Raw genomic sequence first — 24,868 nt, 5'->3', positions numbered from 1 at the left:
AACTCATTTCATCTTGCAAAATTGAAACTCTATTCCTGTTAAACAACAGCTCCCCATTCCTTCCTTTCCCAGCTCCTGGCAACCACCATCCTCTTTTCTCTATCAATTTGACTACTCTATACATCAAAAACTAATGATGTAATGTATGGTGACTAACATAAGATAATAAAATAAAATTCAAAAAAATTGACTACTCTAGGTATTTCATATAAGCGGAATCACCTGACATTTATCTTTTTGCAACTGGTTTCTTTCACTTAACATAATGTTCTCAAGGTTCATCTGTGTTGTAGCATGTGTCAGAATCTCCTTCTTTTTTAAGGCTGAATAATATTTTGTTATGTATATACCATATTTTGCTTATCCATTCATCTGTTGATGGACTTTTAGGTTACTGCCACCTTTCGGTTATAGTGAAGGATGCTGCTATGAACATGGGTGTACCCATTTTTGTTTTTTATTGAGGTCTGTTTTACATACAATAAGATGTGTGGATATTAACTAGTAAGTGTTCAGCAACTGTACACACTCATGTCATCAACACAAGCGGGATGCTGTTGTGGCTGGAAATGACTGGATGCGAGATACAGCAGTAATTGTCTCTCAATGTTCTGTTTAGAGTCTATGATTCCCCATGAGCAACATTTACCAGAGATGTTTTTTTTTTTTTTTTTTTTTTTTTTTTTAAATTTTTTTTAATATTTTATTTATTTGCGAGAGAGAGAATGAGAAGCAGAGAGCATGAGAGGGAGGAGGGTCAGAGGGAGAAGCAGACTCCCTGCTGAGCAGGGAGCCTGATGTGGGACTCGATCCCGGGACTCCAGGATCATGACCTGAGCCGAAGGCAGTCGCTTAACCAACTGAGCCACCCAGGCGCCCTACCAGAGATGTTTTATTTTTAATCAGATGAGGTTTGTACATCATGAGGCTTCATGCTCAGGCACAGGTGGCAGCTACCAGCTTAGGTAGCGTAGAGCCCTGTCCCTGAGCAGCAGCAATCCCTAATGCCGTCAGCCCTGCTTCAGAGATCAGGCGGTGCTGAGACGGCAACGCGAATCCATCCACTGACTAGCCTTTGACTGGCAAGCACTAGTTTATTAATGATTAATCCATTGCCTCCTGGAGGGTAGGGACCTAAGACATTGGAAGTCAGACCAGAGAAGTCCTGAGTTGGAGAGAGAGGGGAGAAAAGAGGTCGGTCTAATATCCCTTAGCCTGAGACAAAATGGCACCACATGGGAGAGGAGTTGAAATCCTTGGAGAAGGTCTGAGCTTCCTGCTTGGAAGGGCTGCCAAGCCCTGTTGACCTTGGCAGACCTGGAAGGGTTCTATACTGGGTGGTACAGAGTGAGAAACCAAGGTGAGTAGACGAACTGTTTCCCCTAGCCTCAGTTTACACCAACACAACAGCCTTGCCTCCCACTGCTTGCTGGTTTGCTTCTGCCCAACAGGCGTATTCATGCAAATGCTGAGGAAATCCACACCCACAAATAGGAAAAAAATCTTTTAAAAATGTTTTTTAAATTAGTTTCAGAGGTAGAATTTAGTGATTCATCAGTTGCATATAACACCCAGTGGTCATTACATCAAGTGCCCTCCTTAATGCCCATCACCCAGTTATCTCACCCCCTACCCCTCTCTGCTCCAGCAACCCTCAGTTTGTTTTCTAGAGTTCACACTTTCTTATGGTTTGCCTCCCTCCCAATTTTCATCTTATTTTATTTTTCCTTCCCTTCCCCTGTTCATCTGTTTTGTTTCTTAAATTCCACATATGAGTGAAATCATATGGTATTTGTCTTTCTCTGACTGACTTATTTAGCTCCGCATAATACCCTCTAGTTCCATCCACCTCATTGCAAATGGCAAGATTTCATTCTTTTTGATGGCTGCATAATATTCCATTGTGTATATATACCACATCTTCTTTATCCATTCATCTGTCGATGGACATCTGGGCTCTTTCCATATTTAGGCTATTGTCGACATTGCTGCTATAAACATTGGGGTGCATGTGCCCCTTTGATTCACTATGTTCATATCCTTTGGATAAATACCCAGTAGTGCAAGTGCTGGATCGTAGGGTAGCTCTATTTTCAACTTTTTGAGGAACTTCCATACTGGTTTCCAGAGTGGCTGCACCAGCTTGCATTCCCACCAACAGTGTAGGAGGGTTCCCCTTTCTCCGCAGCCTCACCAACATCCGTTGTTTCCTGACTTGTTAATTTTAGCCATTCTGACTAGTGTGAGGTGGTATCTCATTGTGCTTTTGATATGTATTTCCCTGATGCCAAATGATACTGAGTATTTTTTCGTGTGTCTGTTGGCCATTTGTACGTCTTCTTTGGAGAAATGTCTGTTCATGTCTTCTGCCCATTTCATAACTGGATTTTTTGTTTTTTGGGGTGTTGAGTTTGATAAATTCTTTATAGGTTTTGGATACTAGCCCTTTATCTGATAAGATATTTGCAAATATCTTCTCCCATTCTGTAGGTTGCTTTTTAGTTTTGCTGACTGTTTCCTTTGCTGTGCAAAATCTTTTTATTTTGACGAGGTCCCAATAGTTCATTTTTGCTTTTGTTTCTCTTGCCTTTGGAGACACGTCTAGCAAGAAGTTGTTAGGCTAAGGTCAAAGGAAAAAATCTTATAACATATTTAAGGCGATGCAAAGCCTGGCAATCAGAAAATTTAGTTGTTAATCAAGTAGAACCCATGAAGAGGCGGAAGAGGGCTTGAATTAAGCATTTCTACCATTATGACTTGGTTCATGGAAATGTGGGAGGATCACACATTTAATTCTGAGCTTCCTAGCAGTCAGCTCAAAAGGGAAACTGCCTAGTTTCTCACTATGATCATAATCTAAGAAGTGATCAGTTGTTTAGGAGAAGCATGACTATTGACACTAGGATCAGATAAGAAATTTCTCTGGGAGTAGTGTGGGGTGATCATCATGAAGAGGATTCTCTAGTCAGGAACCTCTTCAATAACATCCTTACAGCAGAGGCAAGGATGAGTTTTCTATATCAACAACCAGCAGCCTAGGCTGAGAAAGAATCAGAAAAAGCAATTATTTGTGGGTGATACCAATATAATTCAGACTAGTACCCATCTTTTTTTATGCTTTCAATTTTAATCTTTCTATGAGAGTAGCTGGACTATATGTTCTTCAAGCAATATTCCCTAAATAATTCTTTCAGTTCAGCTTATGCATATACTTTATTGGCAATGAGGTGAAATTGTCTCTCTGACAAAAGTCCATTTGGATACCAGCTGTTCTGGGCTCTCAGGAAAATCTGTGTCCTTTTGCTGTAACAGGCAGCTGAGCTGGGAGAGGGATGGTACCTTCCCTCCGGGATGTAACTGAATATATGCCGCCCCCCACCGCCCCCTCCGAAGAGTTGAGCGAATCCCCACAGGCACAGCCTTAGACAACTGTTTTGAATCCTCTTTTAAGCACAGAGGAGTGAGAACTAAGAGCTCAGGAGTTCTAATCCAGTGCCGTGGCAACAATTTCATTTTACCCTGGAATGGTTTTAGTGCAGATGTATAATTCTTTGAAGGTAGATTTTTAGATTGTTACCCCTATGCCTTGCTGAGTAATCTGTTTTTGGCCTTGCAAGGAGCTGTTTGTTAGAGCTGGGGCAGCCTTCTGGAGCAGGGTCCTCTGAGAACTTGTTAGGAACTGGCTCTTGGGTTTGGTGAATCTCTGTGCATGACCCCAGGCTGAGAGCAACGAGACCTGAGCAGACCTTTCTCACGGGACTGCTCCAGATCTTCCTCAAGATGTGATACTCAACACCTCCCAGTAAACTCAACACTTGCTCCTGTGTCCATTTCCTGTTCTGGAAGGTGGTAGAGAAGAAAGCTGGAACTTTGGAGTCAAGACAAACTTAGGTTTGAAGTCTGGCTCTCCATTTATCATCACTTGACCTTTGGCAAGTGTTTTAGTATCTCAGAATCTCAGTGTCACCATCTACAAAGTAGAGACAGTAAGCAGACTTGAACTAATGATGTATGCAAAGTGCTTTGTTCTCATAATTAGTCCATGAATGGTGCCTTGGGTAAGCACCATGACTGTCAGTTTCTCATACAGGAACAACTGATCTTAATCAAAACTTTTGAATAACTGAGATGTGCTTGGTCCCATGCCCAGGTTCCGGTGTGAATGCCAGCACCACACCTGTGGGAGGACGTGTGATCACTGTTGTGCCGGATACAACCAGAGGCGCTGGCGACCCGCCACGTGGGAGCAGAGCAATGAGTGTGAAGGTGAGCGCGGCGGGTGTGTGTGTGTGTGTGTGTGTGTGTGCGCCAGGGAGCGAGGCCCCGCCCATGCTTTCACCCCATGTCTCCCTGATGCTAGATTTTCCCTGTGCTTCTGAAGAGGGTGGGGTTGTGTCAGTCTTAGGGACTCAGGTCTGTCTATTGTAATGAAAAACTCACAGCCTGGAGGTAAAAGTGCCCCATTCTAAATTCAGATATAAACAGGAGAACAAAAAATAATAGCTAGTAATAATTGCTAATATGTATTAAGCATTCACTTAATGCTGGCCTCTCTTTTTAGTAGTCTAAAATATCATGTAGCCACTATTAAACTGTAAACCCTTACCATTTCTTAGGATGTGATACTGGATCGGAATCCTAACTCTTGCGAGGACGGAGGTCGGGAGAAGGTTTTGAGATTGGTGTCTGAACAGAGAGCTGGAAGCAATGACCGGAGGGTGGGGGTGGGAATACTGCAGTAGAATCAGGGCGGCTGCAGGGTGGAGGGGACCAGAGAAGGAAGGAACAAAGATGAGAGGCTGCTTTTAATTATGGTGTAATATAAAGTAAGAAAACTGTTATTTTTAACAAATAAGCCCTCAGACATCCAACTGAAGATTCCCTTGTAAACTGATCTTAGGAAGCCACACATTTATTCCAGTTGCTGAAAACACTTTTGTAAGTTTTAGTTATTGGCTTTGGAGACTGTGGCCTATTTTTTCCTAAATATTTTTATTTTATTTTATTTATTGATTGATTTTTTTGAATATTTTTAGCATTTGGAGAGGGATTTGCTTTTTTTAAACGACCAAAAGGTATTTGGATTCAGGTTTGATGAACTAAGTGGGTAAGAAAGAATCTGTACTTTATAGTTTTTGGCCAAATGGTTTTTGTAACTAAGAGATAAGACTGATATGATTTCTATGACTAGCAAACACTCAAAAGGATTTTTCCTGAGGAGTTCTGAGGGCACTTTGAGAGTTCCTAACACTGTTGTGACATGTTGATGCTGCCCAAGCAGCATCTCTAGGTCCAGGGCTGTCCGGGTGTCCAGGAGTGTTAGCTGGTTGGCTGTTCTCACTTTATAGTCATAGCTAACAGGTTCCTTCTCAGTGACGTCCTCATCCCTCTCCCTGGACAATGGGACCAGAAAGAAGGAAAGGTAATAATCAGGAATTGTTTCTTCCAGTGCTTTCGAGTACCGGTTTAGGCTATTTTGATTGAATGAGTGTTATCACATGAACTCCAACATTAGCAATTTGGTTAGTTTTCCAGGTTAATGGAACCTTTCAGTGAACGACATGCTTAACTCCAGCACATAGGAAAATTTTAAAAATTTCCTTTCATAAGAGTTTAAGCTTTGTAAACTTGTCAAAGTGATTACAAATTACAAAAAAAATAGCATATGGAAATCGGACCAGTTAAGATCCATTCGTTAGGTGCTTTCTCAATTCCATTTGAATTAGTGCAATTCAAAATGAATGGATTTCTTGAGAAATAACTGATTTAGTTAATATAAATGCCTTGAATTTTTTAAATCATGGCACCACTGGAGAAATGAAAATAAGAAGGTACTCAGCCTGTTACAAACAGGGCAACTTGAAATTCTAACTCACTCTTCTTCCCTAATGGATTTATCTGGAAACTTGATTAAAACATACAAATTACTAGAAAGACCTGGAAGATTTGATCTACATGGAATGCAATGAATATATATTCTCTCTAAAAGAGAGTAAGAATTTTACTCATGTTAGATCTTTTCCATCTTGGCAATGATGAAAATCCTAGATGGCTTTTAAATTTTGTTCTTAAATTTTAGAATTATTATACATTACTTGTAGATAACTTGGACATTATAAAAAAAATAGAATCACTGATTATTTTGTTACCCAGAGAGAACCACTATTAACATTTTGTTAGGTATTTTAGTGTTTTCTTCATGCATACTTTAATATTATTTAATATATATTAGATTATTTATGTAATTACTTATACAATTATTTATATAATTTTATGTCCAGCTCTTTTTCACTTTATACTTTTAGATATTTTCCCATTTTATTAAGAACCCTTCAACATCCTTCTTTTTTTTTTTTTTAAAGATTTTATTTATTTGACAGAGAGAGACAAAGTGAGAGAGGGAACACAAGCAAGGGGAGTGGGAGAGGGAGAAGCAGGCTTCCCGCGGAGCAGGGAGCCCGATGTGGGGCTCGATCCCAGGACCCTGGGATCATGACCTGAGCCGAAGGCAGACGCTTAACGACTGAGCCACCCAGGCGCCCCAAGAACCCTTCAACATCCTTCTTGATGGCCCACAGTGTTGTCATTCTGGGGAGTCAGGCGTATCCAGCAAGTGTTTGCTGAGTATTCACTATATGCTGCAGACTGGGTTCTACTGCAAACAAAACACAAGGTGTCCCTGCCTTCATAGAACTGACAGTCAAGCAAAGATGCTGTTGTTTATTTACCATTTCCCTAGAATTAGACATTAAGATTATTTCCAGTTTATTGCTACTGTAAATAGTGCTGAGATGAGAAACTTAGAATATTGGCTGAAAGAATAGGTTTTGGAGTCAAATACAAGTCAGGATTCTGCCTCTCTTATTGGAGACATGCTTTAACCTCTCAAAGCCTCATTCTCAGCCTCCCCATCTAGGCTCTGGGGATAATAGTATCTATGTTAGAGACTTGTTGCATAGATTAAATGAAATAATGCACGTAAAACACTTTTCACAGTGTACCAAGAGCTCAATTATTCTTGGTAATAGTAGTAATAGCGGTAGAAGTATATTCGCATTGTGCATGAAGCCTAATTGGCATTTTGGTTTATCTTAATTTGTTGTAAATATATATATATACATATATATACGTATATATATGTATATACGTATATATATATATATAGAGAGAGAGAGAGAGAGAGGGAAGCCTCTCCCATTTAATACCAAATGAAAGAAGGTGTTAATTGCATATTGTTATAGGTGAGTCTTTGTGTAAAAAATCCCTAAAAGTTTCCACTGAGAATATGGTGTTCCAGAATAGACTTAATAAAGTGGTGCAATGAGTGGTAATACTATCTAGGGGAATTGACGAAATGTCTCATAGTAATGATGGAATACTAACTTAGAATGCCTTTTTCAGCATGCAACTGCCATGGTCACGCCCTCGACTGTTACTATGATCCAGATGTTGAGAGGCAGCAGGCCAGCTTGAATATCCACGGCATCTATGCAGGTGGAGGAGTCTGCATTAATTGTCAGGTGAGTCAAAATTTAGGTCAAATCCTTTCATATGTCACTGTAGGAAAGGAGCATTCATTAAGCCAGGCTCCCAGAGAGGTATCAATAAAGTGATATGCAATTGAAAGTATTTTCTGTAAACATTTCTCTACTTTTGTACACAAAAGTCCTTGTTAGCTGGATATAATTTCGGGGTTGTACGGAAAATGGACTGAGACATGTTTGTCCAAATTTTATTGATTAGATTCTTCATTTAGGTCTTTGCCTAAATAGGGAGGAAAATTGCTGGCTGTCACCATGGATGCTATCCATCTTGTGGTAGGAAGGGTCTAAGATAGTAGGGCAAATAGGTGTCAACTTCTGTGCTGATCCTAAATCCTGTTTTCAGACAGATTCTGAATCTAGACTCCATGAGGAAGTACATCATGATCAATTAATGAAGTTTGCCATTGACACTTAATAAGAAACACTGATTTTTCATCCCTTCTGTAGGACAGTTGGGTTCACTAGAAATTAGCCAAGAGGAACATATGGTAGAGGAAGATATAATGTTCATAAATTTGGTCCATATTATCACTTTGTGTTGTGTGCTTTTAAAGTGATGTTTTGTTAATGTTGCCTTTAAGAAGGTACTCTTTTCATGAGATGCCCATTTATATGGAACCAGGGCCACAACTCCTTAGGGACCCACCATCCTCCACCTTTCTCCCACTCCATTTTGTATCATTTGTCAATGCAGGTAATTAACTACAAGTAAAATATAAGTCATAAGTTTCTTACAAATGATAGATTTTATGCACAAATGAAAGATCCCAGGATCTTCTTAAGACTGTGCTCTATAAGACCCTCGGGTGATTCATAGGCACATTAAAGTTGCAGAAGCACTGGACTGGGATGAGTAGGTAGAATCCTTTCTCCAGATGAAGGAGTACGCCACTTCCATATGTCTTTAAAACACCTTGTTCTTCCTCTTCCTTCTCTCAGAGATATTCTGTTTTGTACCTTGCTGTTCCAGAAAACCATCAATATAGTCCTTTTTTTTAGTGGCTCTGTGAAAGCATTTTTCTTTTGCATAAGAAATTATTGAAATTTGCTTAGGTTCATTGCATTTTTTTCCAACTTAAACTTAAAATGCCTTGTTTAAGTTAGATACTTAGCATAAGTAACTTAAATTTTTTTATTGTGGTGAAATCTACATAACATAAAATCTACCATTTTAGCCATTGTAAGTGTATATCTCTGCATAATTAACTTTTATATTATATTCATAATCCATGAACAAGTAGAGAATTCTGCCTCTGTTATGGTTTAGCTCCAACAGGACCCAAACTTTCCACAGATAATAATTATAGACTATAGACAAAATAAAAAAACAAAAAAACAGGAAGTCCCTTTTCCCCCAACCAATGATCTGAAGGCACTGGGGAGTACATATGAGCAGGAAGGTACTGGAGGGAAGCTGCTGCTTGGCAAAAAGGATCAGTATAGGGTGAGCTGCATATATTTTTGACATTTAGCCAGAGGACAGATCAAAGTTGGTGCCTTGTGGTGTAGCTAAAATTCCTCTAGAAAATCTAGAGTCCTTCTGCCCTGAAGTAGAAGAGTGCAGACCTTGGATGGAACAACCACAATTTTTGGAAAGTGACTGGGGAGTCCAGGAAAAAAGAAATCAAGAGAGAAAAGAATCTCTGATTCTGTGTATAGAATCGTCCCAAGTTTCTCACTGACTCCTGAGCCATCTATGCACAGAAAGGCTTTCAGCTAAGAGTAAAATAATTTATTTGAGATTTGAATTAGAACACAAAGAGTTACAGTTTTCAGTTTGGGAAAAGTCAAGTTAATTATGTCACAAAACAAAACAAACTTGTTATTCTTTAGAGAAATATTACATAACCCAGAGTCTCTACAACATAATATTTATTATGTCCAGGATACAAGCCAAAATTTTTTTGACACTTGAAGAACCAAAAATTGTGACCCATTCTCAGGAAAAAAAATAATCAATAGAGACAATCCTGAAATGATCCAGATGTTGAAATGAGCAGTTAAAGATTTTAGAGCTGCTATTATAACTTTGCTTAAGAATATATATAAAAATATGTTCACAATGAATGAAAAGATAAGAAGTATCAGGAGAGAACTAGAAACTATAAAAGGAACTTAATGAAAATTCTAGAACTAAAACATAGAATATGTTAGATTATGGATGGGGCTAATATCAGAATGGAGGTAATAGAAGAAAGATTCACTAAATTTGAAGATGTATCAATAGAAATTATCCAGTCTTAAGAAAAGAAAGAAAAAGATTTTTTTAAAAAATTCATTAACAGAAACTTGCAGACTTGTGGGACAATATCAGATCTAACATACATGTAATTGGAGTCCCAGAAGAGAGGAGAGAGAATGTAGCAAAAAAGGAAGAAAAGGAAGAAAGAGAGGAGGAGGAGCAGGAGAAGAAGAAGCAGAAGCAGCATCAGCAGTGGTGATGGTAGCAAGGAATGGCAAGAAATTTCTCAAATTTTTCAGTAGATTAGGATTCAAGAAACTTAGTGACTCCCAAGCCAGATAAATACAAGGAAAACCACTCCTGGGCCTAGCAGAGTCAAACTGCTGAAAACCAAAGAAAAAGTGAAAATCTTGAAAGTAGAGAAAAACAACACATAACAATGACTGTGAAGTTCTTATTAGAAATGTGGAGGCCACAAGACAGTGGAAAATACCTTAAATGTGCTAACCAAAAAAAGAAGGAACTGTTAACCAAGATTTCTATATTTAGCAAAAATGTCCTTCGACAAGAAAAGCAAAAGGGCAAATATTTCTGATAAAATAAAACTGAAAGAATTTGTTACTTGAGAGATTAGCACTATCAGAAATGGTAAAGGGAATTCTTCAGGTTATAGAGAAATGATACCAGATGGAAACTCAGATCTTCAGCAATATAGTATATTAAGATGAGTAAGGTTTATCCCAGGAAAGCAAGGTTGATTGAACATTCAAAAATCAATCTGCAGGCTGAGGAAAATGGTGGAGTAGGAGGACCCTAGCCTCACCTCAATCCACGGATATAACTAGAGAACACTCACAACAGTGTAAATAACTCAGAAAACAACCTGAAGACTGGCAGAATAAACTCCACAACTCAGTGTAGAGAAGAGGTCACACTCAAAAGGGTAGGAAGGGCAGAGATAGGGAGCTAAATGGACTCACAGGACTATCGGTTGGGGGAGGGGCATAGGGACACCTGAATCCCCTTTAACGTTTGGCTTTGAAAACCAGAGGGGCTGGATTTCATGAGTTCTTACAATCAGCAGGGCTTAAAGCCTGGAATTTAAAAAAAATCAGTAGGCTCTGTTCTGGGAGTGCCAAGGGCAATAGGAAACCGAATCCCTGCCCTTAAAGAGACAGCACAACAAACATCTGTGGAGATACAGCAGAGAAACAGCAGTTTGAAAGGAGCCTGGGGCACATGGGAGGGAGAGTGATTTACTCATCTCAGAGCCTGTCCAGGAGGCTGACAGAAATCACTGGGGAACTCCTCCATGAACGAAGAAATTGGCAGATGCCATTTTTCTCCCTTGCCCCCCAGTGTAAACACATGGGCACCAGAGGGACTGGCTACCTAACTTGCTAGCACTGCTGCCCCACCCCCATTCGCTGTGCTTCCACCAATCCACCCCTCTGGATAGCCCACCTCAGTCTGGCCTGGCAGGGCCCCTCTTGCACCAGATGGGGATGCAAGGTTTGCTGGCACCAGCACCTGGCTGTCACACCCACCCTGTTCTGTGCTTCCAAGGATCCACCCCTTTGGATGGTGCCTCAGTTCCAGCGTTGCTGGGCCCCTCCTGTAAAAGACAGGGGGGCACAAAGCTTACTGGCACTATAACCCCCACACCCCCAACCCCACACTTGGCTTCCATGGAGCCAGATGGGCTGCTTTAGTCCTGATGCTGCAGGGTTCCTCTCAGGGCATGCAAAGCTTGCTAACACTGTCCCCACACTGTGCTTTGGGCGATCCGCCTCCTCCAATACGCTTTTGTCCAGAGCCCATACAGGATGGTGCTGTAGGCTTGGCAGTATGCAAGCAGCCCCTACAATGGCCAGCACCACTCCAAAGTGACTCTTGCCCTGGAGAGTGGGAAAGATAACTACACATGCCAGTCAGATGGAGGCCCCAACAGTTGGCTGAGGGCAGACACCTGCTCTGACTGCAGGCCCTGCCCACCAACGAAAGCTTCTCAGGGGACAACACAGGGAAAGCACCCTGCAGTTTGGTGCTACTGCATCTCTGGCAAATGCCTAGCCTGACTAAACTCAAGGTCAGGGTGGCCCCAGACTGACCCCCTAACCCACTAGGATGAAGCACTGCCCAAAAGAGCAAAGAGAGCCACTGCAGATGCCTGGGCTGAAGGAAAAAGCAACTCAGCCACAATAGCAGGGTGCATGCATCACACATAGGAGATATCCATGAAGTGCCAGGTTCAGGTGAAAGGGGGACACTGCATTGCAGGGCACTACAGAACCTCTTCCTCATAAGGCCATTAATTCAAGTGCAGGAGAAGTAGCTGACTTTCCTAACACACAGAAATAGACAGAGCTCGACAAAATGAAGAGACAGAGAAATATGTCCTAAATGAAAGAACAGGACAAAACCATAGCAAGAGACCTAAGCAAAATGGATGTAAGTAATATGGTGGATGGAGAATTTAAAGCAATGATCATGAAGATGCTCACAGGACTTGAGAAAAGAGTGGAGGACATTAGTGAGACCCTTAAGAAAGAGATGGAAGAAATAAAAAAGGACCAATCAGAGATGAAGAACATAATAAATAAAATTAAAAATACACTACATGGAACAAATAGCAGGCTAGAGGAAGCAGAGGAATGAATTAATGACCTGGAAGACAGAGTAATGGAAATTAATCAAGCTGAGCAAATGAGAAAAACAAGAATTATGCAAAACGAGAATAGACTTGGGGTGCCTGGGTAGCTCAGTTGTTGGGCGTCTGCCTTTGGCTCAGGTCATGATCCCAGGGTCCTGGGATTGAGCCCTGCGTTGGGCTCCCTACTCCGCGGGAAGCCTGCTTCTCCCTCTCCCACTCCCCCTGCTTGTGTTCCCTCTCTCACTGTGTCTCCCTCTGTCAAATGAATAAATAAAAATCTTAAAAAAAAAAACAAAAAACAGCCAGAATAGACTTAGGGAACTCAGTGACTCCATCAGGCATAATAACATTTGCATTATAGGGATCCCAGAAGAAGAGATAGAAAAGAGGGCATAAAATTTATCTGAAGAAACAATAGCTGAAAACTTACCAAATCTGGGGAAGGAAACAGATATCCAGATCCAAGAGACACAGAGATCCCCCAACAAAATCAACCCAAGGAGGTCCACGTCAAGACACATAGTAATTAAACTGGAAAAAAAATAGTGATAAAGAGAGAATTTTAAAAGCAGCAAGAGAAAAGAAGACAGTTACATACAAGAGAAATCCCATAAGGTTATCAGTGAATTTTTCAGCAGAAACCTTGCAGGCCAGAAGAAAGTGGCATGATATATTCAAAGTGCTGAAAGAGATAAATCTGCAGCCCTCAAGGCTATCATTCAGAATAGAAGGAAAGATAGTTTCTCAGGCAAACAAAAACTAAAGGAGTTCATAACTTACAAGAAATATTGAAGAAGGCTATTTGAGTAGAAAGGAAAGACCATAAATTAGAATATGAAAAATAAGTATATTTTTAAAAATCAGTCAAGGGATTCACAAAATAAAAGGATGTAAAATATGATTCCATATATCTAAAATGTGAAGTGTGGGAGAGGAGTAAAGAATGGGTTCAAATTTAAGGACCATCAACTTCATGTAGACTACTATATGCAAAGGATGTTATATACAAACCTAATGGTGGGACACCTGGGTGGCTCAGTCGTTAAGTGTCTGCCTTCGGCTCAGGTCATGATCCAAGGGTCCTGGGATTGAGCCCCCCATTAGGCTCCCTGCTCAGCTGGAAGCCTGCTTCTCCCTCTCCCACTCCCCCTGCTTGTGTTCCTGCTCTCGCTATCTCTCTCTCTCTCAAATAAATAAAATCTTTAAAAAAACCCTAATGGTAATGACATTAAAATTAGATATGCAAAGAATAAAGAGAAAGGAATTTAGGTAGATCACTAAAGAAAGTCAGCAAACCATGAAAGAGAGCAAGAGAAAAAAGGATCAGAGAAAAACTGTAGAAATAACCACAAAACAAGTAACAAAATGGCAACAAATATATACCTATCAGTAATTACTTTGCATATAAATGGACTAATGATCCAATCAAAAGACATAGGGTGACAGAGTGGATAAAAAAACAGGACCCATGTATATGCTGCCTACATAAGACTCATTTCAGATCAAAAGACACCTGCAGATTGAAAGTGAGGAGACGGAGAAACATTTATCATGCAAATAGATGTCAAAAGAAAGCCTGGGTAGCAATACTTACATCAGACAAAGTAGACTTAAAGAAATAGACTATAACAAGAGACAAAGAAGGCCACTATATAATAATAAAGGGACAATCCAATAAGAAGGTATACTAATTGTAAATATTTATGCACCCAACATGGGAGCACTCAAATACATAAAACAGGTAATAACAAACATTAAGAAACTAATTGATAATAATACAATAATAGTAGGGGAGACTTTACCACCCTACTTACCTCAATGGACAGATCATCCAAACAGAAAATCAACAAGGAATGACATACTGGATCAAATTGATTTAACAGATATATTCAGAACATTCGATCTTAAAATGGCAGAATATACAATCTTTTCGAGTGCACGTGGAGCAGTCTCTAGATAGATCACATGGTAGGCCACAAAACAAGTCTCAACAAATTAAAAAAGATTGAAGTCATGCCATACATCTTTTCTGACCACAACACTATGAAACTAGAAATCAAAAGTCTGGAAAGAGCACAAATACATAGAAGTTAAATAATATGCTACTAAACAATGAATGGGTCAACTAAGAAATCAAAGAATAAATAAAAATTATGTAGAAACAAATGAAAATGAAAACACAAAGGTCCAAAATCTTTGGGATGCAGCAAAAGCTGTCCTAAGAGGGAGGCCTACTTTAAGAAGCAAGAAAAATTTCAAATAAACAACTTAACCTTATACTGAATGGAACTAGAAAAAGAACAAACAAAACCCAAAACCAGAAGAAGGAATGAAATAATAAAGATTGGAGAAGAACTAAATGATATAGAAACTAAAACAAACAAACAAAACAAATAGAACAGATCAATGAGACCAGGAACTGGTTCTTTGAAAAAAATCAAAATTGATAAACCTCTATCCAGAATTATCCAAAAAAAAAAAAAAAAAAAAAGAAAGAAAGAAAGGAAGAAAAAAAGAAAAAGGACTCACATAAACAAAATTACAAATGACAGAGGAGAAATAACAACCAACACCACAGAATTTATCTTTAACAAATGGTGTTGGGAAAACTGGATGGCTACATGCAAAAGAATGAAAGTGGACACTTACACACCATACACAAAAATAGACTCAAAGTGGATTAAAAACCTAAATGTGAGACCTGAAACCAATAAAAACCCTAGAAGAGAGCACAGGTAGTAATTTATTTGATGTTGACTATAGTAACAATTTGTGTGTGTGTGTGTGTGTGTGTGAGAGAGAGAGAGAGAGAGAGAGAGAGAGAGCATACAAGTGGGGGGAGAAGCAGAGGGAGAGGGAGAGAGAATCTTAAGCAGGCTCCATGCCTAGCATGGAGCCTGACATGGGGCTTGATCTCGTGACCCTGAGGTCACAACCTGAACTGAAATCAAGAGTCAGATGTTTAACCAACTGAGGCACCCAGGTACTCCTGGTAGCAATATTTTTATAGATGTGTCTCCTGAGGCAAGGGAAATAAAGGCAAAAATAAAGTATTCAGAGTATATGAAAATAAAAAGCTTCTGCACAGCAAAGGAAATAATCAACAAAACTAAAAACAGCCTGCAGAATGGGAGAAGGTATTTGCAAATGACATACCTGATAAAGGGTTAGTATCCAAAATACATCAACACCCAAAAAACAAGTAATACAATTGAAAAATGGGCAGAGGACATGAACAGACATTTCAGACCTACGGATGGCCAATAGACACATGAAAACATGCTCAATATCACTCATCATCAGGGAAATGCAAATCAAAAGTACAATGAGATATTACCTCACACCTGTCAGAATGGCTAAAATAAAAAACACAAGAAACAAGTGTTGGTGAAGATGTGGAAAAAAAGGAACTCTCTTACATTGTTGGTGGGAATGCAAACTGGTGCAGCTACTGTGGAAGACAGTATGGAGGTTCCTCAAAAAGTTAAAAATGGAACTACCCTACAATCCAGTAATCTCACTACTGGTTATTTACCCCCCCCAAAATACAAAAACACTAATTCAAAGAGATACATGACCCTGAAGTTTATAGCAGCATTACAATAGGCAAATTAAGGATAAGGAAGATGTGGTATATATACACAATGGAATATTACTCAGCCATCAAAAAGAATGAAATCTTGCCATTTGCAATGAGGTGAATGGAACTAGAGGGTATTAAGCTAAGTGAAATAAGTCAGTCAGAGAAAGACAAGTATCATATGATTTCACTCATGTGGAATTTAAGAAACAAAACAAATGAGTAAAGAAGAAAAAAAGAGAGAGAGACAAACCAGGAAACAGACTCTTAACTATAGAGAACAAACTGATAGTTACCAGAAGTGACGTGAGTGGGGAGATGGGTACAATAGGGGATGGGGATTAAGGAGGGCACACGTTGTGATGAGCACTGGGTGATGTATGGAAGTGTTGAATCACTGTATTGTACACCTGAAACTAATATGACACTGTATGTTAACTATACTGGAAATAAAATAAAAACTTAATAAATTAAAAAATCAATCTGCATAATTAATCATATTAACAGAATAAAAGAGAAGGATCATGTGAAATACCATCAGACAAAACCAATTCCCATTTTACAATAAAAGCTCTTAGCAAACTAGAAAAGAAGTGAAACTGTGCAATCTGATAAATGGCATTTATGAAAAACATGCAACTAACAAAATATTAGCCGTGAAATACTAAACTATTTCCTTCTAAAGATTAGGAATAAGGTAAGGATGCTTGCTTTTCACCAATTCTATTAAACAGTGCCCTGGAGGTCCTAACCATTGCATGCCTTAATCAAAAAGAAATAAAAGGCATTACTATTGGAAAGAAAAAATAGTACTGCCTGTATTTGCAGATGACATAACTATTTATGTAAAAAATCTTAGACAATATACAAAACAACTACTAGAACTAATAAGTGAATTTAGTAAGGTTGTGGGATACAGGATGATATATAAGAATTAATTGTATTTTTATATTCTAGCAGCAATCAATAGGAAAATGGAATAAAAACACAATTTAAAATCATGTCAGGGGCGCCTGGGTGGCTCAGTTGGTTAAGCGTCTGCCTTTGGCTCAGGTCATGATCCCAGGGTCCTGGGCTCGAGCCCCACATCGGGCTCCCTGCTCAGCGGGGAGTCTGCTTCTCCCTCTCTCTCTGCCTGCCATTCCCCCTGCTTGTGCTCTCTCTCTCTCTGTCTCTCTCTGTGTCAAATAAATAAATAAAATCTTAAAAAAAAATAAAATCATGTCAACAGCATAAAATGCTTAGGAATATATTTAACAAAAGGCATGCAAGACTTTTTTTTTTTTTTTTTAAGATTTTATTTATTTGACAGAGAGAGACACAGCGAGAGAGGGAACACAAGCAGGGGGAGTGGGAGAGGGAGAAGCAGGCGTCCCGCGGAGCAGAGAGCCCGATGTGGGGCTCGATCCCAGGACCCTGGGATCATGACCTGAGCCGAAGGCAGACGCCTAACGACTGAGCCACCCAGGTGCCCCAGGCATGCAAGACTTTTATACTAAAGCTAAAAAAACACTGCTGAGAGAAATTTAGAAAAACTTAAATAAATGGAAAGTTGTAACATATTCTCGATACTATTAAGATATCAATTCTCCCCAAATTATGATCTAAGTCTTGAGCTTACTCCCTAGCTGTTGTTCTTGATGTGTTGGTTGTCCTATTTCCAAATTGTCTCCTCCACGTACGTATACCTCATAAAGCTAAGAGATGGCACCAAGAACTGCACATGCAGCCACATTCCCTCCTGCACCAAATCCCCACAATATGACAGAAGAGATGGTAAACAAGCAAAATAGCCTCTCCTTCCGGGATCTACAATAGCATGAAAAGTAAGAAAAAGTGTCACCAACAGACCAGGAATTTCAGGAGATTCCAGAAAGATACAAAGTAGAAACACATCCATGCAGGAGAACATAGCTACAAACAGATGGAATGGTTTGGAAGTACTCCAAGAAACAACAGAAGAATTAACTGTGGGGCTGCATCCAAATCTATGAAACCTTATTGGAGTTTATAAAAGAAGACCTATACGGAGAGGCATCATGTGTTTCCAGACTCAATATATAAATATACCATTTCTTCAAAACCAACCTATAAATTAAGTGCAATTGTTATCAGAATTCCTATAGGATTTTTTTAATGAAAATTGACAGAGTGATTCTAAAGTTCTTATCAATAAAAGAATATGAGAGGATAGACAAAAGACGAAGAGTTATGAGGGAAATTTATCTCCCAAGATAGCAAAATGTTCTCTAATGAGAATCCAGATACACATTCATGTAGATGTTTAAATTTGGTTTACAGTAAAATTGACGTTTCTAGTGGAAGAGAAAGAGGATGTTACATAAATGATGTTGGGACAATTGGCTCTTCATTTGAGGAAAAAAATGTAACCTATCCTATGTCATATATAGAGGGATATGGGGAGTCTTAACTAGGAAGGGAAGAGGGGGTTGCTGCCATAGCAGAGTCAGTTGGCTTGGTGAGCTGCAAGGTGATGCTTCAAGATGAAGTTTGAATGTGCTGGTAGAAGACACATGCCCTATGGCAAGGTATGCCCATCAGAAACCCAGCTGTTCAGGCTGCTATCCCAGATGTACCATAGCATAGTGGCTTAAACAATAAACAGTTACCTCTCACAGTTTTGGAGGCTGGGAAGTCTAAGATCAAGGTGCTGGCAGATCCAGTATCTGGTAAGAGCCCACTTTCTGGTTCGCAAATGACTGCCTTCTCATTGTATCCTCACGTGGTGGAGAGAGATCATCTCTCTTCTTTTAAGGGCACCAGTCCCATCATCAGGGCTCCACCCTCGTGATCTGATTATCTCCCAAAGGCTTCATCTTCAAATACCATCATATTGGAGATTAGGCTTCAGCATATGCATTTTGGGGAGGGGGGACACCATCATTCAGTCCATGGTACCAGCTAACCTGGCCGTCTCCCACCTTTTCTAAGGAGTGCCGGTAATGGCAGAATGAGAAATATCCACCAGCAGCTCTGGGCTGCGCCTGGAGACGCTCAGGTGGCCAATCAGAGAGCCCGTAAGAGAGCCAGGTCATTATCCTGCAGGGCAAGCAGTTGTCAAAGATGGCCACATTCTCATATGTTATTGATTTTATTTTTATTTCTTGAGTTTACTATTTTAAGTATTGGTTTTGGGGTATGTGAAGTTTAAATTAGGGTGACCAGTTCCTTAGGATGTGGTATTGGAGTAAAGACCCAAAAGAAGCCAGAGAATGAGTCAGGCGTCTGTGTGGGGGAGAGCATTCCAGGCAGAGGGGATGGCAGGGCAAAGGCCCTGAGGAGAAAGGGGGCCAAGTGGCTGGAGAGGAGAAAGCAGGGATAGACAGTTTGGAGAGGTCACAGAGGCCAGATCATGTTGGCCTTTGGAAGAAAAATCAGGTAGGGGGCTTCCTGGGAGAGTGTGGCCAATGAGTAGCCTAATAGTCTCAATGTGCTTGAGGTTCACAGAAATGGAAGCCAGCAGCGGTGTTGTAGATGTGGTCAAGGAATTGAGAGGAAAAGGGAGAGATGGAAAAGCATCTTGGAAAAGCATCTTGGAAAAGTTATGCTTGGAGGAATTAGATTATTGTCAATGATCAGAGCCTGGGGTTTTTAGGTGAGCCTTCTGGAGAAAGCCTCTCTAGGTGGTACCAAAAGAAGGGGTAAGTGGGGTGGAGTAGGCTTATTTCCTGCAGAGATTCCATCAGCGCCCACCTCACTCCTTGGTTTGAGGTTTTCTCATCTTGTGTGAAGTGTCAGGCAAATGCAAATTCAGGTACCCGTTCCTCCCAGTGAGGTTGCTTCTCCAGCAGCCCCTATATAGAAATACGGAGCCACCACTGTCCTCGGGCTCCATCTGGCCTTGGTCCAGCCATGGCGATAGTATCCATGGGTAAAGTGGTGTGTCGTTGCCCTCAGGGGAAGGTGAGGGTCCTAGAGAATACTCAAGATTTGGAGGCAAACTACAGGCACTATCCCATCCGCAGTGATTTGTGGCTCTCTTTTGGTCACTTGTTGCTGTTCTTTGCATCTTAAAAATATAAGTTCTCTGTGGCAGGTGCTTTATTAACCAAAATTTGTGGTAGAAGGGAGAGGTGGGGCTGCCCACTTCAGAAAAATTTTCCTTCTTCAATGGGGAAAAATTGGGAGCCAAGGTCAACCTGATGTCCTGTCTATTATGAGTCACAGTGGCAAGCAATAGAGTTGAGAGGTTAATTGGCACTTGATCGAAGAGAGGTGGACTACAGCTGTTCCTTATTTGCCCAAATGTTTATGCATGCAAATGTTAAGTCAGAGAAGTGGCCAGTGCGGTTTTAGACCTCAGTGTTAAAGTGAATTCAGATTTTAGCCCACAGGACAAGGAGTGGTAATAAATAAAAATCTGTAATTAATAAAACCATCTAAAATGGGGGAGAGGATTCAAAAAAGGGTCTTTGTTCTCCACTCTGATTCTATGTAGACTCCTTTTGGATCAAAGTGTGTTATATTTGTGTTTTCATTTTAACTTCCTATTGCCTTCCTTTGCATTGAGAGAACACTGGCCTTCTAATTGTTTCCAAGTTAAAGAGCAAGAGAGGCAGACTTGAGTTAGATCCATGGTGTGCAGTTCTTGGAAACTGATGATGCATGTCAGGCAATTTGATTTGTGACAATTACAAGGATTAACCATGAAATAAAAAAACCTGCCTAGTATTGTACTTTAAAATGAGCTCTGCACATGAGACTCGCACCTACATTTCCCATTCACGTAACAGAAGTGTTGGGAATGGTTTCAGGACTAAAGCACAAGTAAAATCTTTGTGTGCGATCTCTTCCAAAATCGGGGAAGATAAAAATACACACATGGCCCTTTATTCCCTGGGTTAAACCTAAGGATGATTTGTTATCCACTCACTCCTTCTGATTGAAACTAGGAAGCATAGTGCTCTTGAATTTTTTCCTCACTGAAATGTCAGGTGCTTCATGGAGCAGATTCTGGGGTAGAAGGGAAAACCCGGGCTGTCTAGTTCATGGAACTGACCCTCATTTCCTCTTTCAATGGGGAAAAAAAAATCCAGAGCCACCTGTAAGCCAGTGCCCTGTGGTAAATCTTGGAGACTCAAGGTCAATGCTTAGTTTTTTGACTTTGAAATGGTTTCACTGGATGAATAACACAAAGTATGGACTTTTCCAGGACTCTTCTTTCTAAGTTTCTTTCATTTCTTTCTAGCATAACACAGCTGGTATAAACTGTGAAAACTGTGCTAACGGTTTCTACCGCCCTTATGGTGTTCCAGTTGATGCCCCTCACGGCTGCATCCGTAAGTTTCATTTTTGACTTGGAGTGTCTTGGACTGTCTGTATTATAGTGTTTCAGGGCGCTCATTGGGCTAAACTCTGATGGGCTAGTCGTTTCCTTCCTTCCCTCTTTCTTCACATTGTTGATTCTGCTCCAAATGTGATAGTGAAAAAGTTTGAAATAGTGTGAGAATTATCAAAATGTGACAGGGACACAAAGTGAGCAAATGCTGTTGGAAAAAGTGTGCTGATAGGCTTGCTCGACGCAGGGATGCCACCAACCTTCAATTCATAAAAAAACCCGTAATATCTGCAAAGCACAATGACGAAAATAAAATGAGATGTGCCTGCGTATTCCCTAAGATGTAATGACATGCTGTCAGAAGCACCTGGGGAACACTAAGCTTTGGGCTTGTCACACACCAGCCATCTAACAAATGATAGTTCCTCTGTTTTCTGTCGTTTTGACATGTTTCTATGATCTCCAATAATTTCAAATTTTTGTCTGCATTAGCATCCGGACAACATAGTAATGATTTCACAAGGATTCACAAGGATTTAATAATGGTCATGCTATCTAAAACAGTTGTGATTTACTGGGCACTTGCTGTATGCAAGGCATTGTGAAGTAATGTCACAGATGTGTGATTATCACAACCAACTTAGGACACTGTATTATTATTTTCATTTTTAGATATGGGGAAACCAAAGGTTCTGAGTAGTTCACTATGTTGGCCCAGCTGCCAAAACCACTAACTGGTAGCTCCAGGATCCAGGTCCTGTCTGTCTGATGGCTCTGTGCCATACTGCATCCATGATAGAGCAGAATGCCCCCGGGTTTTCCCTGGGGAATTATCAGTCACAGGTCAGACTATGGACTTTGCCTTACCTGTGTCATCTGTTTTATGCTCTCTGGCTGTCACCGTTGGAAACAGTTCAGGCCTGAAGTTGGCCGCTGTGCCCACTGTCCCCCCAGATTCACTCATCATATCATTAACATTGGAGGGCATCAAAGCCCAAAGAATGTGTGAACTCTGATTTGCCTCTCTGTTGGGCATTCATCCTTGTTCAAGGAGTGTTCCTGTTTTCCCTCCCTCTCCCACATCATCCCACAAGGTATGTCCATCACTTTTCTTGGGCCCACGAAGAACAGGCCTTAGCAAAGGAGACCAGGACATGGTGAATGCATCATGAATCCGTTCCCCGGAATCACTGTTCTCGGTGATTCTCGGCTCTCCATGACTGTTCTAGGTTCTTTCTTCATCACTGAAGTGGTCTTGCAGTCTTGTAAAGATGTTACAGACAGCATAGAGAATCCACAGGATGCATCAGTCCTAAGCAAGTTAAGCAAAGGACACCAGAAGAAGCTAGCCTGGGGTGATGCTTGCTGCCCACAGCTTCCCCAGCTTCCCAGTTCCTCACGGGGCATGTACTTCGCTGTGTTCTGACAGTATTTTTGCTGTCCAGGGTCAGGACTTGCCAGGTCAGGGGAAGCTCCCAAGGGAGGGGTTACCAAGCCTCTTGTACCCCAAGTATGTCTGTCTGGAATGCAAACCTAACAGTTGTGTTGGTTGCAAAACTGCCTTCAGTAAGTCCTGTCACTGGAATCTAACATTTGGGTTATGGGCACAATCTTGCTGTGCTGTCCACATGTTATATATCAATGTCTGCGCATCCTGCACTCATGACCACATCGCACCTAGGTAATGATGACCACCACGTGGACATTCACAGTTGGCTTGTGGCCCGGGGGAGGGGGAGCGGGGGGCTGTGCCCAGCAGACCTACCAGGGGCTGCAGCACCACCCCCGCCCCCCCCAGCCCCTCTGATTGGAGTCTGTGCACACCTTGCTTCCGGTGCATGAGCCGGACAGTGCTCAGTGTAATAAACTGTATTCTCGATAACTCAGCGTGGATGCCTTTTAAAGCTTATCTCTGAGGGTCCCTGGGGTTTGGTCGATGCAAACGATTAAGCAGGTATGAAGTGGAAAACAGGTTGTGCCCTTTCAAGAATAACCAGGGGCCAACAGGAAAGTAGTACACACTGCGTGAGAGATGCTGGGGACAGGGCCGCCTTCCTGAGCACACTGACGGCTGCGCCTCTCCTAGCTTGTCGCTGTAACCCCGAGCACGCGGAAGCCTGCGAGCCGGGCTCAGGCCGCTGCACCTGCAAGCCGAATTTCCGCGGAGACGACTGTGAGAAGTGTGCAGTTGGATACTATCACTTCCCCTTTTGCCTGCGTAAGTAGCCCCGGCAGGTGGAGAGGCGTCCGTTCCTGGCACGTAGCCGGTGCATTCACACCCGAGGGCACGGCGGGCAGGGTGGAGGCGCCACAGACACGGGACCACATAGGCTGTCTTCCCATGAAAGGGTTTGCAGAAGTTCAGAGCGTAACATTTATATGACTACATTTTAGAATCTTGTTTGTGCCCGATGATTAGGTTAGGTTGTACCATAGGGACTGCCATCCCAGGAGGTCAGAAAACAGTGATCCGTGTGTGTGATTTCTCTTCACAAAAGAACTTGGAAGAAGTGTCAAGGGTGCCAGATGTCCGTGTGCACACACATAGTGTGTGTCAGTGTTTTGGGTGGCTGGGGGATGTGTTGCCCCTTGCCCACTGTGCCATCGGCCAGGTTACCGTGGGCCCCCACCTCCCCTACTGCAGTGATCGGAGGGAATGTCTCAGCATCTCGGAGAGAGAAAATAGGTATCTGGTAGAAGCACCACAGAACATGAAACAGGAGAGTCTGAAAGCAGCCCTGCAAATTGTAACAAGAGCCATGGTTCTGTTTGTTCCGCTAAAGTGTAAAAACTGCACTTTTGTGTTAGGACAAAGAAACACTGTCTCAACCCCCTCCCCCCCCTTGCTGAATTGGTTCTTGCATTCCCAGCTTTGTGGGGCAGGGAAAGCATCGTGTGTTGTAGGGACATGGGGGCAGGACACATGTGAATGGGGTGATTTTATGTCCTGGCTCACACCTGCTGTCCCAGGGGAATCATTAAACTAGCTCCCACTTTCACCATCCAGTAGCCTAGTTTGGAGGATGAATTACATGATCATCTTATATTTAAAGAAACTAATTTTTTAAGCAGCAGTATTCAGTTAACACTGAATTGAAGCTCAATCCACTTAGAATCTGTAACTATTAGATACAGGCTAAGCAGAAACTGCACTTGCTTTTTTAGTGACAAAAAGAAACCTGAAACAATTTTATGGCATAAACCAAATTTTATGGGGAAAAAAAAAACTTGAAAAAAAAATTAAAAAAACTGTTCTCAATTTTACATTAAAAAAACCAAGCTTGTCCCTGCTTAGCCTGAGACATAGCTATTGTGAGCACAAAATATCCATTTCTGTTCGTTTGACAGACAAATCAGAATGTCTGACCACTCTGGTTTCAGTTGCATGTTCAATATAGCAGTATTGCCTTTCTCTAAATTAGGCTCCACATGCTACTTTTCACGAAGTTAGAAGGGCTTTTTTCTAGTTCATGCGATTTAATATTTTACTTTACTGTCTCTTTAATCTTTCTCTGTATTTTTTTAAAAACGATTTTTCTAGGAATTCCCATTTTCCCTGTTTCTACTCCAAGTCCAGAAGATCCAGTAGCTGGAGATATAAAAGGCAAGT

General features: G+C 41.1%; 1 protein-coding gene across 1 annotated transcript in view; it reads left to right on the top strand.

The window, feature by feature from the left end:
* LAMA3 (laminin subunit alpha 3) overlaps positions 1–24,868 on the top strand; it is a 254,797-nt gene that overhangs the window by 63,314 nt on the left and 166,615 nt on the right. The window contains exons 7-11 of the mRNA XM_032421296.1: positions 4,151–4,266; positions 7,402–7,520; positions 21,169–21,259; positions 23,345–23,476; positions 24,800–24,862. Coding sequence (XP_032277187.1) covers positions 4,151–4,266; positions 7,402–7,520; positions 21,169–21,259; positions 23,345–23,476; positions 24,800–24,862 — 521 coding nt within the window. The remainder of the gene's footprint in view (positions 1–4,150; positions 4,267–7,401; positions 7,521–21,168; positions 21,260–23,344; positions 23,477–24,799; positions 24,863–24,868) is intronic.

The sequence above is a fragment of the Phoca vitulina genome, unplaced genomic scaffold, assembly GCF_004348235.1.
Source record: "Phoca vitulina isolate PV1807 unplaced genomic scaffold, GSC_HSeal_1.0 scaffold24, whole genome shotgun sequence".
NCBI classification, from domain to species: domain Eukaryota; kingdom Metazoa; phylum Chordata; class Mammalia; order Carnivora; family Phocidae; genus Phoca; species Phoca vitulina.
The sequence above is the reverse complement of the archived record's forward strand: the minus strand, read 5'-3'. Positions and strand labels throughout refer to the sequence as shown.